This window comes from Megalops cyprinoides, chromosome 15 (genome assembly GCF_013368585.1).
Source record: "Megalops cyprinoides isolate fMegCyp1 chromosome 15, fMegCyp1.pri, whole genome shotgun sequence".
Lineage (NCBI taxonomy): Eukaryota > Metazoa > Chordata > Actinopteri > Elopiformes > Megalopidae > Megalops > Megalops cyprinoides.
The window spans coordinates 1,456,710-1,470,989 of record NC_050597.1 but is presented as its reverse complement, the minus strand read 5'-3'; the positions used below and the strand labels follow the sequence as shown (position 1 = coordinate 1,470,989).

The 14,280-nt window shown below is 43.9% G+C and overlaps 1 protein-coding gene across 2 annotated transcripts in view; it reads left to right on the top strand.

The window, feature by feature from the left end:
• Positions 1–12,352, top strand: part of LOC118789975 (carbohydrate sulfotransferase 15-like) — a 44,068-nt gene extending 31,716 nt beyond the window's left edge. For both annotated transcript variants that reach the window (XM_036546750.1, XM_036546749.1), the window contains 5 exons: positions 2,449–2,589; positions 6,635–6,791; positions 7,782–7,938; positions 10,775–10,922; positions 12,090–12,352. In XM_036546750.1, the coding sequence (XP_036402643.1) occupies positions 2,449–2,589; positions 6,635–6,791; positions 7,782–7,938; positions 10,775–10,922; positions 12,090–12,292 (806 nt within the window). In that variant the 3' untranslated portion in view covers positions 12,293–12,352. The remainder of the gene's footprint in view (positions 1–2,448; positions 2,590–6,634; positions 6,792–7,781; positions 7,939–10,774; positions 10,923–12,089) is intronic.
• The last annotated feature ends 1,928 nt before the right edge of the window (positions 12,353–14,280 follow it).

Here is a 14,280-nt window from a genome sequence, read left to right as displayed (position 1 = left end):
TCAGAATTTCCACCCCTCTTAATCTGAAGCTCCTTTTCTTTAGATAACGAAGGATTGAGCAGGCTAGCGTTGGGGGAAGAAACACCTCCGTTTATTGTTGGCATTCGGTGTGAAAACTTTGTTGAAGGTCTCGGGAGGAGAGACGTGTGAGCACACTGGTGCCCTTAAATGCCATTACAACCGAATGGTCAAGTTACCGCCGTTTTCAGCTCGTCTTTAACTCCACACTTTGACCTTTACACAGTACATGGCAATGTGAGGCACCGGGGGAACTCCTTCCTCTCCATTACCCTTGTTAAACCGACACATCCTCGTATGGTACTGTGACTCCGCTTGCTCAGTAGTCTCTAGTGCAAAGACAGCCACGCTGAAAAATTCCCCCAGTAAAATGTTATGCAGGGAAAACCAGCAGGGACTTCAGGAGAGTGAACACCTCAGGTCAACTGTAAATGACAGAGCCAATGGAAGCAGGACATTAAATACCAGATTATATTTACGCCACTCCATTAGGGGCAGAGGTGACACCAATGCATTTCCATATAAAGTGCCGCAGTGAATGAATTTGCCATTGCTTATGTATCTGCTGAGCACAGAGAGAGTAGCCACTGCTTAAGAAAAAGCGGCTGTCATTTCCTGCTTAAATTTCCTTAAATGTTTGTGAAATGGAGACACATGAGTCATTTGTTGCAGAGCTGATCGGCAAATCTGTTTTTCCCCTTACTCCTGCGGCGCTGCAGTGATTGAAAACACTTTTGCCAAGTTTGGATTTGGGTGCAGGACTCGGTTCTCCTCTAATGTACTTCTCCCTCCTAATCTCCCCTCAGGGGGTCCTCATGCAATCTACACTTTCATTTTCTCTCCATTCCTTTAGTTTGTGTTCATTCGTTTTGCATTTAAAAACGGGTCAGATTCAGAGCCATGTCTCCTCCATCTCCACCATGAACCTGAAGTCTGGGCTGGGGCAACACCCGCTCATCACACAGAAACATTGGTGTTGGCACGCTCTCTCCCTCATACTCTCCAGAAATCACAAATCTGACTCCCATGCTAGATACAATGATTCATGGTGTTTGTGTGATCCTTTTGTTTTGTTAGCCAGATAAATAGATCTGTACATTTTCTTTGAATTGAAACGACATTGAGAAAATGTAATTTACTTTAAAACTTATATTTGACATATCAGACATGTACCCTGATATGTTGTTTCAGTGCATTTAAACATTTATTTAAGCATCATTACTGAATGCAATTATAGATTAGTGTGGTAATGTCAACATTCTTTCTTGAAGGGCATAATTCTTGAAACGGGATTATACTGTATGGTCTATAAATGTTTCTGATGTATTATACAGTATATGTCCAAAGTTTGTTTGTTTGGAGCTGAGGTCATTAGGTGCTACACAGTTTTTTAGCCTTTGCATTAAGCAAAGCTAGTGCAGTACTAGTGACAGTTAACATTCAAAGCCCACACACATTTCCAACGTTTACATTGTTTTGTTTGAAGGAGGAAGACAAAAGGATACACAAAAAATCCACTGTCACGAGGTATTGCAGGCATGTTTGATGCTCCTGTTTTTCAGTTTGCAGGTTGAAATGACTTGTCACCACATGGAAAAGCTGTGCTCATCCCAGCCATAAGCAGAGGATTGGAGCAGGGCGGTCAGCACTAAACCCCTGGTTTTATCTGTGCGGAGCAATGTGGAAAGGCTTAAACAGCCCGTGTTTCAAGGCAAAACAGCAAGTCATATGCCTTGCTCTCTGCTGAATGTGCAGATTGTGGAAGTGTTTACATTTTATTCATTAAGTTACTTTAGCAGCTGCATAACCACTTTCGCAACACCCACAGAGTCAGAATGACAACTCACAGAACTTTTACAGAAATAGAATCCACTGAAAATATAGCTCAGAGTAGTAGGTAGAGTTGTCAAGGAAGGGAATGATTTTCTTCTCATGGCTTTGTTGTACCACTTCATATAGGCCATAATGAGATGGTTATATGTCCTTACACAACATCCTAAGTCAGTGGAGAATATTGCTTGATTTGTCATTGAGGAGCAGCATGTCCTCATGCATTTCTGTATTGAAAGTCAGTCCTGTTTATTTAAGTTGACTGACATGTGGCACATGCATTTTGAGTCTGGAGTGACTACTAGAATCTTGTACTGGACAAAACCAATTTCCTTCAAAACAATTAGATAGCTGGCAGTTCTTCCATGCTTACACTGAGCTCATATAAAGCTCTTCACCTGGCTGGTTGAGCCAAAACCACATTAGTCTGTTCAATCAGCAGGTGCCAACCATAATTGAAAATGAGCCACATGAGCTCATTAAAATTGAGACATGTGAGCTTAGCATGAAGCTTTAAGCACGGAGTCAAAGACCCGTGCAAAACCACAATGCTGCCCCCCCCTCCCTCCCTCCCTCACACCCACTCTCCCCTCTCCCCAGGTGTTGTGCGTCTGAGCGAGGGCTTCCACGATCGCTACCCTGTGGAGGATTACCTGGATCTCTTTGATCTGGCAGCGTACCAGATCCAGGATCATTTACCAGGAAACACCTCCAGGAACCAGAGGCACAACATTATCACAGGTAAATATCAAGCATCTCCTCCCCTGTCTTCCTTTTGTCTAAAACAAACCAACTAGCTAATAAACAGGCTAACACCACTGTACATGAACTAAAAGTAGATGTTCCTCATTTTTACTGTAGCCATTCTTTCATTTGGCATAGAAGCTGGATGTGCAAAAAGCCAAAATTTTAGCCTGTGCCTTTTGATGCTTCTCCTGGTAGTAATGTTTAGGGTTTAGTGTAGTAATTGTTAGTGGAGTGATGCAGCTGGCTCCTCCAGCATCAGTAATGTTGCAGCTGTGGGGTTGTGCTCCTTGCTAGGACTCAAGGAGAGAGCCACAGTGACGGTCAAGCCCTGCAAAAGGTGCCGAATTTCTACCCCTCCCATCTTAGCAGCTACAGTTTCCATTCTCTAAGCACCTAATTAACATGCCATCAGTTCTAGTTTCTCTTTAATCTCTTCTCTCTATGCTTATCACCTTGGCTACTAACAGACAATGTGAGGGCATGGGGTTTAAATATGCCACCTGCCCTGCCCCTCCCACAGCTCAGTTGATTGGTCAGCCAATCAGGAACAAGGAAAGCAGCCACATTTTCATGCTTTTTTCACAATCCAGTTCCCCTCATGTGAAACCGTCAATTATCTCATTCATTCGTTTTATATTGTCTGTAATGCCATAACATTTTCATGATTTCTTTCTTATCTCACAAAACAATTACAATAAAACTGAATCAAAGGAAAAATGTGGAGAAATTCATCTCCTGAGACTCTGGTACACTGCCTCACAGTATTTACACTATTCCAATTAAACTGTATGGTAAAGAAGAATATACAAGTTTCTTTTCAACACTGCAAACTCCAAGTGCAAAACTACACTGTCACCAAATGCAGATTTTTCATAAAATTATTATTAGTATTAGATTTATATTATATATAGTACTACTATATGTAGTTATTTTATTCATTCCGTTTTTTTAGCATCTTACTACTACTTATGTTTACTCAGCAAGAATGCATGTATTCCTGTTTCCCAGCCTCTCCTTTTCTGAGAGAAATAATATTCTGGTCCCTAATCATGCAAAACACACTTTCCATCTCATGTGTGACCATTGTCAGTTTCACTTCCATAACAGATCAAACTGAACTCATATAACCAGCGAAACAGAACTGAAGCGAAACTATTTGGTAATTGGTCTAGCAGTGACTGACACCCAGCTGATAGGTTTTCTATCAGAGATTGTCTTCTGTACACTGAATGCTTTGCTCATAGCTGTGGAAAGGAAGCTTATCAAAAGTTAAGCACAGGAAATATGTCAGTCTTTTAGCTCTCATGTGACCGCTTCCCTGCCAGAGAGTCACATCATATTTTTCGAATGAGACACTGATCCAGAAGAAGATCTGAAGGCCACATTTTGAAGATGAAGATTGTGGGCTTACAACAGTGTGTCCTGGCTGTTTGGACTAGGGTCCTCTGAATATACCTGGCACATCATGGGCTTGGTAATGGTGACACCTCCCACAAATGACACAAAAAAGGACATACTTAATTTTGCACATAATCCTCATGATTTATAGAAATTATGCTTTATTAGCCTTAATGAAGTCCTTTTAATAGTGTATAATATTAATTTTAATAGTCCTTTTAATCACTTGAGTATTAGCTGTATAGATGTACCATGGTCAGGCTTTAAGCTGCCAATTGAATAGCAGTTTGCACACTCTCTAGAGCCTTAGACAGCTCTGTCCTGAAATGTTCCACCTCTGTCACAGTGATTGCAGTGGGTATTAGGAGCTGGTGGAGCCTGAGGCCAGTTTTGACTTTTAAAAAGCTGTGTATTCTTGGCATCGCCTTTGAGTAGCAGTGTCATGACCAGAGAGTCTGCTGGGATGTCTGTGCAGGACAGAGAATTGGAATGTGCCCTGCATTGTGATGTAACAGTGCTCTGTCTGCAGCAGCCAATGGGCACGCTCTCTCTGAAGGTGACCTGTAACTCAATTTCAGACCCTCATGAGAGAAAAATTCTTTTTTTTTTTCATTATAAAGAGGGAGGTAGTGTGTCGGTCTGATGACACACTGTTCTCAGTGGGTATGGGAAATCATCAGCAAACTGGGTTACCCCGAGGAGAGAAAGTGAAGGTTAGATTTGTAATCATGACTTTTGTCCTGTACTGGAAGAGGTAAAAGGCTCAAAGGAGTCATTCCCATTTGGAATGCCAGGCCAATCACAAGTTCATATTTCATTTTCTGTGAACTAGTTAACTCACCAAAGTTGTGCTTCACATTGATTTTTATTTTTTTAAGACAACATTCCCTGTGCTTAGATATGAGAGAAGTCAATATAACACTTTGTTCATTTCAGCGGTTCTAAGAATCATATCAGTCCTAAATTGATATATTAGGTCATCTTTGTTGTCCTGGTGCTAAAATTGAAAGTGCTGATGCATGCAGAAGCCTCCTGAAGATTTCACCATGTTCTGATCTCAGAGAGCATTTTGAAATGAAGTACACAATATGCTGTGCTGTAGTCATTTAGGCTGAGCCCAGAGGGATGAGAGGGAACATGGTGCCGAAATTGAGATTCAGACAGAGATGCAGAGACCTCGAAAAGTCTGCAGGGCCAGGCACCCCGGGCCTCCTCTAAAGCGGTACTGCAGTACACGGAGATCACATTCGAACAAACAGTTCACATCAACGTGTGTGTGCATTTAAAAGCCTTCAGCGCAGCGATGACACAGCTCATTAAGGGCCTCCCTCTACTCAGTGAGCAATTAGTGCAATCAGAGTGATGCACTTGTGAGTGTGCATGATTAGATGTGATGTGCACAGTTTAGAAATGGTTGACTGAGCATCACAATAATCACACTCGTCAGCCCCCTCCTTCCCCCCTCTCTCTCTCCCTCCCTCCCTCTCTCTCTCTCTCTCTCTCTCTCTTGATCTGCCTCTCTCCCCCCCCCCTTCTCTGTCTAGCTCCCACTGTAAATAAGTAGCCCGTTTAATGAGCAGGATGCCAGGTATCTGTTTAATATGAAAGCCCAGTGTGCCGAGGTGCCCAGGGGCCGCTGGCCCTGGCTGCAACTGCGAACCACAGAGGTGCTGCCTGGTGCGCTACGTCACCGGCTCGCTCCATGCAAACATTTCCTAATGGGGAAAAATGGCTCACATTAACAGAGCATCTCAAGGCTTCTGCTCCTAATTAACCTTTAATGAGATTAAGGCAGTGACCGGCTACGATCCCTGACCAGGAGAGCAAAGCACCGTATAATAAGCTGTAAAGGAAAGAAGAAGAAGAGGGAGAAAAAAAAAACAGCAGTGATTAAATTGAAATGTTTTCATCAGTGATCACGCGAAGGCTTTTTCCGTCATTGTTGGTGTGTTTCTGTGCGCGGCGGAGCTAACGGCGGGACCCGGTGATTATTCAAACAGAGTGTAATGCAGAGTAATGGATCGAGCCGCACTTTGTTTGAGGCAGCAGGTAATTAAGAGCTTCGCTGGTGAATTGCATTAGAGCGGCGCGGGGCTGAGCGGGATAGGCCGTGATGGAGGCGGTCACAGCCAGGCCGGGGCCTGATGCATCACTGTCAGCGAGTGCGGCTGCCCCTGGAAAGCGCTGTTTAATTACATTTCCCAGCAGCTCGTTGGGTATTCGCAGCGGTGTGGCGTCTGATGGACTGCTCTCTCAACTATACCAGGCCCTCGCAGGGAGTCAGAAAGTAGATTTCTTTCCCTTCTTCTCTCTTTGAGTGTCCTTCACACCGGCCATCTGCACCTGTGAGTTCAGCGGGCTTCCTGTCCCTGTCCACTGTATGAAGGCATTTACTGACACAGTGCAAGGGCCATGACAGCTCACTGAAGGACCTTTTTATAGGGATTATTAAAAGTTATTAAAAATTATTAATATTCTTACCATGCTCTACAGTTCAAATGACAGCGTGAGAACAGCACATTCTCACATTTAAAAGGTTAAATACTGTGCACAATATACTCATATGCCACCTATAGAACAGAACCTGTTGTAACCAGAACTGTACAGTATGTGAAGGGTCAAAACTACATCTCATTGACAGGAGAGGCCAGCGCATCGACGCTATGGGACAACAACGCCTGGGTCTATTTCTATGACAACGGCACAGACGGGGAGCCTCCGTTTCTGATCCAGGACTTCGTCCACGCGGTTCAGCCGGACGCCAAGTTCATCGTGATGCTGCGGGATCCCGTGGAGAGGTACACCCTGCGGCCGGATCTGCCCTTAACACAGCTGTGCAGCATGGACACATGTCATGCCACCATCTTGCAGTTACCGCAGTGCTCCTGGGTGTGACCGTGTAACCATAACCTTAAACAGCACCAAGGGGAGTTCTGTGGAAATATAGAACTAAGAGCATAAGAAAGTTTAATGATGAGAACAGGTCCAAGCTTGTCATTTTCCCCACAGTGTGGTCTAAGGCTTTCATTATAAATCCTGGCAAACTATCCCATGCATTAATAACTCTCTGCAGGAATTACTCTTCTCTGTGTTGGTGTGAGATAGATCTGTTTCTGCTGACAGATCTCAGATTGAAATAGCACCTGCGTTCCACTCTAGAGTCTCTTTTTGTGGGACCCTAAGACAGTAAGTGTCTTTATTCTGTCTTCATGACCTAGGTAGCTGATATCTGGAAGTAGTCATGTTGTTCTTCTTCTTTCTGTTGCTTCAGTTTCTCTCTTGGTGTGCCCAAAATTTGACACAGCTCTATAAATGTGGTCTGATAACTGCATTATATAAAATTAATATAACCTCATTTGATTTATGCTCAACATTTTTGCTGTATATCCTAGCATCCTGTTTGCCTTTTTCTTGCTTCTGCGTATTGCCTACATCCATAAAGGCTCGGGTCAACTATTACAATAAAGCGCTTGTCATGTTGCGCACACTCTAATTTAGTGCCTCACATAAAATATTACTCTTGTTACATTTGGAAATATTATATTTAATTTACCAGGTGTTTACCAGACAAATTCTGGACTCTGTTGAAGTATTCTTGAAGTGATTTAGCCATTTCCAGATTTTTGTGAATGGATAAAACTGTCTAAAGCTCAGTACTGTATATGATCATCAACATGGTCTTTGTAGTTTCTGTCGTTACAGCTGAAGACGCCGGTGCCAGTCTGAAAAGGCCTGCTGTTGTGTAGCTGCTGAAAGTGTTGCCTTATCTGTGGTTTTATGTCTTTCAGGCTGTACTCTGACTACCTCTACTTCAGCATCGCCAACAAGTCCGCTGAGGACTTCCACGAGAGAGTCTCGGAGTCTCTGCAGCTGTTCGAGGGGTGCCTGGCGGAGTTCTCAATGCGTTCCTGTGTGTATAACACCACCCTGAACAACGCCATGCCTGTGAGTGAGACTCCCACATACAGCCAGGCTTTTTTCACCCGCTGCAGAGAAACCCCCCAGAACAACAGAACCGGCAGGTGCAGAAACGAAAAGCAGAAGCAGGGAGGAGAGAGCGAAGCCGCGCCTCGCGCCCTGTCACTCAGGGCTGTGAGCCTCATAAAAAAGGCTGCGTTGCAGGAGCTGGCAGCACGCAGAAACCTTGAGCCTGGAAATCCTCCGGCGGGTTTCTGTTGGGGGGGGTGCTCTGGCACACTGCCCTCCACGACAGAGGCGCAGTGAGCACCAGCTGCCAGCCCTGGCATGGAGGGGTCAGCCAAGCCTCGCCCCATGTCCAGGGGGCAGAGACGGCTCTCCCTTCTCTCAGTCCCCTGTGGGGTGTGAGAGGCAGCTTTGGCCTCCAGACCATCACTGACTCCTTTAACCAGAGGGACGTTTTCTGTCACCTCTCTCCATGCTAAAGGGTGGCTGTTTTAGTCAGAGCTGCATCACCAGTACTGTGGCTTATGGTGGTGAAACTTTGTTTATTACATATAATCATACAGTGTAATCAAGCATATGGCGTTAATAAATAAAAGGAACAATTTTTCTGTCACAGCTGGAACTGGTTCCAGGAATCATAATTGAGCATAATGAATATAGCTAATTGGGAAGAGGTGATATTCGCTCTGTTCTTTGAAGCAGGTACAAAATGTCTACATTTTATTATTATTCCAGACCTGGTTTCCCTGGCTATTTCTTTTTTTCTCTCTGATCAAACATTACAAATCAAATGCTAAATTATAATTCAAGTAACTACCCTCATCTTGAAACCAATTTCTAAATGTGAAAGTAAATTGCACATTCACACCATTAAATCCAGAGTATAGAATGTTCTCTCTCACTGCGTGCTAATCCTCACAGAGCACACAGCTTGCCAAGTGTAAAATGAACTTCTTAATGCTTATTTTTTCAGCGGGGAATTTTTATTTTCAAAATGAGCTTCTGAATAATTTCAGAAGCTGCCCGTGGTAACTCGGCATTCCGGCGTAAGCAGGGACAGGAGGAGGAGGGGGAGGGAGGGTATCGCTGAGGAGGGATCTCACGGGCTGAGGGTCCACCGTCCCTGTACCAGGCTCGGTCCTGCTGTCACTGCCTGGGGCCTTACCAGCCCCTGCTCACCGCACCAGCAGAGATCACAGCCCTATCATCCTGCCTGCCCGATTCTGCCAACTGTGCAGAAAGATAAAACAGAGCTGCTGAATTGCATTTGCATACCTTTGGCCCTCTGACCGCACGCTTAAACCACTCAGGGTACTTTCCCCACCAGTGCCTGCGCCGGGTGGTGCGCGGTGCACACCAGCACATGATTATTTGATGTTCTCATGCAGAGATTGTAATGATTAGAAATTAATATGGAGGTGTGAAGGTGAGCACACGGCTGTGGAGATACTCCCTTTTGGCACAAGAGAAACACATTGTTCCTTTGCTTAACAGTAAGGATTATCCAGGACCACTGAAAGATAACTGTCCATTTTTAAAGGCTGAATATTTCCAGAGGAAATTCAGGTCCTACTTTTTGCTAAAGGGTGTGACAGCAATGTCCTACCCGGGATTCAAACTCGTGTCACTGTGCGCAAATCCTGCTCCTGAACCGGAGCACTGCGCTGCTGGTCATGCCCGCTGCAGGTGTGCGGCAGCCGTACGCTCACCCTGTCTCATACATCAAAAAACATGTTGCTTCCACAGCAGGCATGAAGGCCAACTTAGTTTTGATGCACTGACAGAACATCACACTGAGAAAGAGACAGGGAGAGTTCTGAGAGCAGGTGCTGGGTTTTAAGGCTGTTTGGTGCCCCCTGCAGGCCATCACTGATATGTTTGAAATAAGCGGGTGTGGGTGGATGTGTGAGGGCCCAGGAGTGGAGTGTTATTCCCAGAACATCATGAACTCGACCCTGTGTTTCCACTAATATCCTCCCACCTCCACAGCTCGGCTGCTGGTCCAGGCCGTGGAACGCGCCTTCCTGATTCTGCCAAAAAACCCAGAGCTCTGCTGGCTGGCTGCTCCTCTCTGTCCCCACACCCACTCCTCTAGCCCACCCCCAGCCCTTGTCTCCCCCCACCCCCTGCCGAATGCCGCCCACATCTGTGTTAAGATTATGCTGCAGGCACACCGAGCCCTCAGCCACACCTTCAGCACACCCACCCCCTCTCACACCAGCCCACGCTCTGATACTGCGCTCCTGCACTGAGTCCTGCCACAGACCTGCAGCCAGGGGGCGCTGTTCTCATCTCCTGCACCCCACTCTGGGCACTCATTTCCTTACCCCTAATGCTTATGAATTGTGATGCTTTATGCTGTTTTGCAATCCTACATTTACATTCATGATGTCTACAAAATAAAAGAAGATTAATGAAAAGGAATAAAATCATCATTATCGACAACCTCCCTGTGAAAGTAAGAAAGAGTACATTTTATGGTGAATATGATCACTTTTATTCAGATAGCCACAAGGCTATTGATCTGTCTGAAAAGGCACTCCTGAGTAAAATTGCCTCTACAGCCTTGACATTTTCTGTTAAAGCTCAGAAGAAACTATCCGCACTTAAACACCTAGATAATTTTTATGTACAGTTTCATATTCTCTGCCTATAGATTATAAAGGGTGCTTACATTTTGCTTAGCAAGTGCGCTTCAAGACTGCATCTTAAACAGCTTTGCATAGCTGACAGTTTTTACACATTATTCATCTGTACAGCTAGACATTCAAGAAGACAATTTGTGCTACATACAACACTTTGGGATACCTTGTATACAGATACGATCTAATATCCACTGCCTGTGTTCTGTCCCCAGGTACGGCTGCAGGTGGGCTTATACATTGTGTACATCCTGGACTGGCTGACTGTTTTCAAAAGGGATCAGATCCTGGTGCTCCGTCTGGAGGACCACGCCACCAACCGGAAATACACAATGCACAAAGTCTTTGACTTCCTCAGTCTGGGTATGTAAAGGAAAGCACTGCCATGTCACTGGTCTATCTCTCAGACTCAGTGGAGAGAAGCAGTGAACTGGCAAATACACACAACCCACATGCAGGATTACAGCAGTGAAACAATAACTGATAAGCTGCCAGTGATGTTGCCTCTGTGAGGGTATTATTGTGAGCTGGTGAGCTGCAGTAATGACACAGCCGAGGTTGCGGTGTTCACTGCAGACCCATCGCTGTAGCTGAGCCCAGGCAGAAGCAGCGTGTCCCCTGCCCTGCACCATGACGGTGCTCTTGGGAAAAGAGCCCCAAATGAGAGATGGCTGTATTCACAGCCATACACCCCTTATCTAAATACAAGGAAACTGAAATAAAATACTACAATATGATGCTTTTGAAGTTTGAATGAACTGAAATAGTAGTTGTGCATGTCGATATGTAGTCAACAATCTTGTTCTTGGTATCATAGCTGCTACTTTGAGATAGTGTTTTACTGAGGTGAAATGGTTCCACCTTAGCAATCTTTTGATTTATTTAATCAGTTGGGTGGAATTGAAAAAGATATAAATGCACCCAGCAATGTTTTGCCTCTGCACTGTGGTGTAAAATCATTTACTGAGTGGAGTGTTTGTGCTTCATAACCTGGAAGCCCTAAGAAACCTTCACTGCCCTGACGGCAGCAGGAGGTCAAAGGTCAGGCATCCCTGCAGTCCTTGGGATGATCACTCACTAAAGTAGATCTCTGGGATAACTTCCACTGGTGCATCATGCTGATGTCACATTCTCACTGTTGTGGTGCATTGTATACTCAGTCAGCATTAGAGAGAGGAGGGGTGTATTCAGGGGCTGGAGGCCATGGTGCAGACCTGTACCTGCTGCCCTGTGAGCCCGTGCTGTGAAGGTGGATGCTCTCTGAAGGGCCCGCTGTAATACCCAGTGGCTCTGCTGCAGAGTGAGTGCATTTCAAAGCGTGATGCTGGAACTTTGATGAATGCTTCCTGTGGAGCACATTATAAGCAATACCGTTTTACAGGCATCCAGCATTCCTCTCAACTTCAGCACTAATTAAACATTCTTTCTGGGTGCTTATTTTCATCAAACACACCTCAGCCCAGCTGTGTATTTACTGAAGCATGCAGTTCATCGTTTCCTCTTAATTGCCTGCGTGTTTTTGCATTTCAGGGCCCTTGACAGAACAGAAAGAGGCTGAGATCACCAGGAGCCCAGCATCCAACACCAGGAGGCCTGCTGACAAGAGCCTGGGGCCCATGCTGCCCATCACCAAGGAGATCCTGAGAGACTTCTACTCCCCTTTCAACCAGAAACTGGCCAAAGTGCTCAACAATGACTCTTTCATGTGGGAAAACCATGCAAAACTCATGTAAACTGTTCCCACACTAATCCATTGCCACTGAAAGGAATTATTTTCTTTTTGTAACATCAAATATGCCATAAGAATGTTTTTTTATTATTTAAATTATTTTAAATTATTGCAAAGGACTAAATAATCGTTGATATAAAACAGCACAATCTGAACATTTTGGCCTTGTTTTATATACCTAAAAGAGGACAGATTTTCTTTTTGTTATGAATTATTTTTAATGACTCTTCTTTAAAAAAAAATAAATTTCATAATGCTTCAATAAAAGTAACAAGGAGTCTGATTTCACCAGCAGGGGGCAGTGTTGACTGCAGGTCCATCAGCAGTAATTTCAGTAGCATCCTCTCTTAGGAATATTCCAGACAGGAGCTTTTCAGGCCCAGCCACACTTTGTCTGTTAGAGGGGACACAATGTACTGTGAATCCTATTCATAAAACATGAACCCGAGATTTTAGTTTATCTTTAATAATTTTAATAAATAAATAACCCCCACAACACCGTACTATAACAGGGAGTGATTCTTTGGCATTAAAATAATTAATTGCCACTTGTTCACAAAATGTAGGAGTATACATGAAAGGACAGCTTCTCCCTGTTGGCTGTGTGTATTAAAGTAGTTTTTATTTGCAAACTCTCTTTATATTCCACATTAAAACACACCACCTGACTCACAGTGAACATTGTAATACAGTCGCACAGTTCTGTGAATTACATCACCACAGCAGGGTTATAGTTTCCTTCTGCTGGCCTTGGAGACAACCACAGACTGTATGTGTCATCTCAACTTTGCTAACTTTGCTACGACAAGCCACTGACCTTAGCTGCCTGGGCTGCGGGGTTGACCCATTCGGCTCTATGATGTAGCTACTTAGACATCTGAAAGTAGAAAGTGAACATCCATTTTAAACCTGGAGCTGTAGTGGTTAATGGAGGAATGTAAAATGGAGGACACAGGGTCACTGCTATAAAGGAATATTGCAGCATATTATGCTATTACAAATACAAGTGCTGTATGGGACCACCCATAGTCTACTCAAATAACAGACTGCTATATTAAAAATACATTATTATTCACATGCAGCCCAGCTCAGCTCAACATACAGTAAGAGAATTAGAGAATTGCCCACTGAATAACATGAATTTATTTCAGTGAATGCTAAATATTCATTATTTTTACTCAAATTTCCATTCAAAAAGTACAGGTGTAAATGGATTGCTAATGATGTAATCATAAGAAGGACAATAAAGTGAAAAGGGCCAAATCAAAACAAACATTCAAAAAAGGTTTAAATGCATTCAGATGCTCAGAGAGCTCTTCCAATAGAGGGCGCCCATGAGCCGCACTTTAGCCTAGGCAACACCTTTGCCAGCCCCCAGAGCAAAGCCTAAAACTGCTTTTCCACTGTTGCAGACGACGATTTCCTTAGGAAAGACTTTTTGACGCCATTAATCCAAACAGTTTAAAATACCTACAGCCAAGCAACACAGACTTAGCAGTAGCTGATATATTCCCTCATTTTTTTCATGAGCACAAAGAATAATTGTGTAATTTAATGTAATAATATTATAATTTTTCATAATGACAAACTATCATCAAAATGGCTTTTCTCCATTGTTTACTGCTAATCTTGAACTGACTGACATGATAGCTTGATCATTTTATGAAAAAGACTCATCTAAAGCTTTGGAAAAGGAACATCATTGTTAATGCAGCCTGTCGGTTTTCCTGACAGGTGAGCTTCTAGTTTCCTTGGCAAAAAATCAAACAGTGGTTGCTTGAATAATAGTAACACCAATATTATTATTTTGACTGTACAAAGCAGCTCTGTGGAAAGGATAATCTGCTTGGCTCTGTCTATCTATATTCCTGTTTAACAGCTGTGTTTTGCAAGTGAATGTAAAAAGGCAAAGGAAAACCCAAAGATCTGTGAGGGCCGTTTGCAGCCATATTGAATTAGTCCTCTGCTGCTCTCCATGTTGGAAGTTTGAAT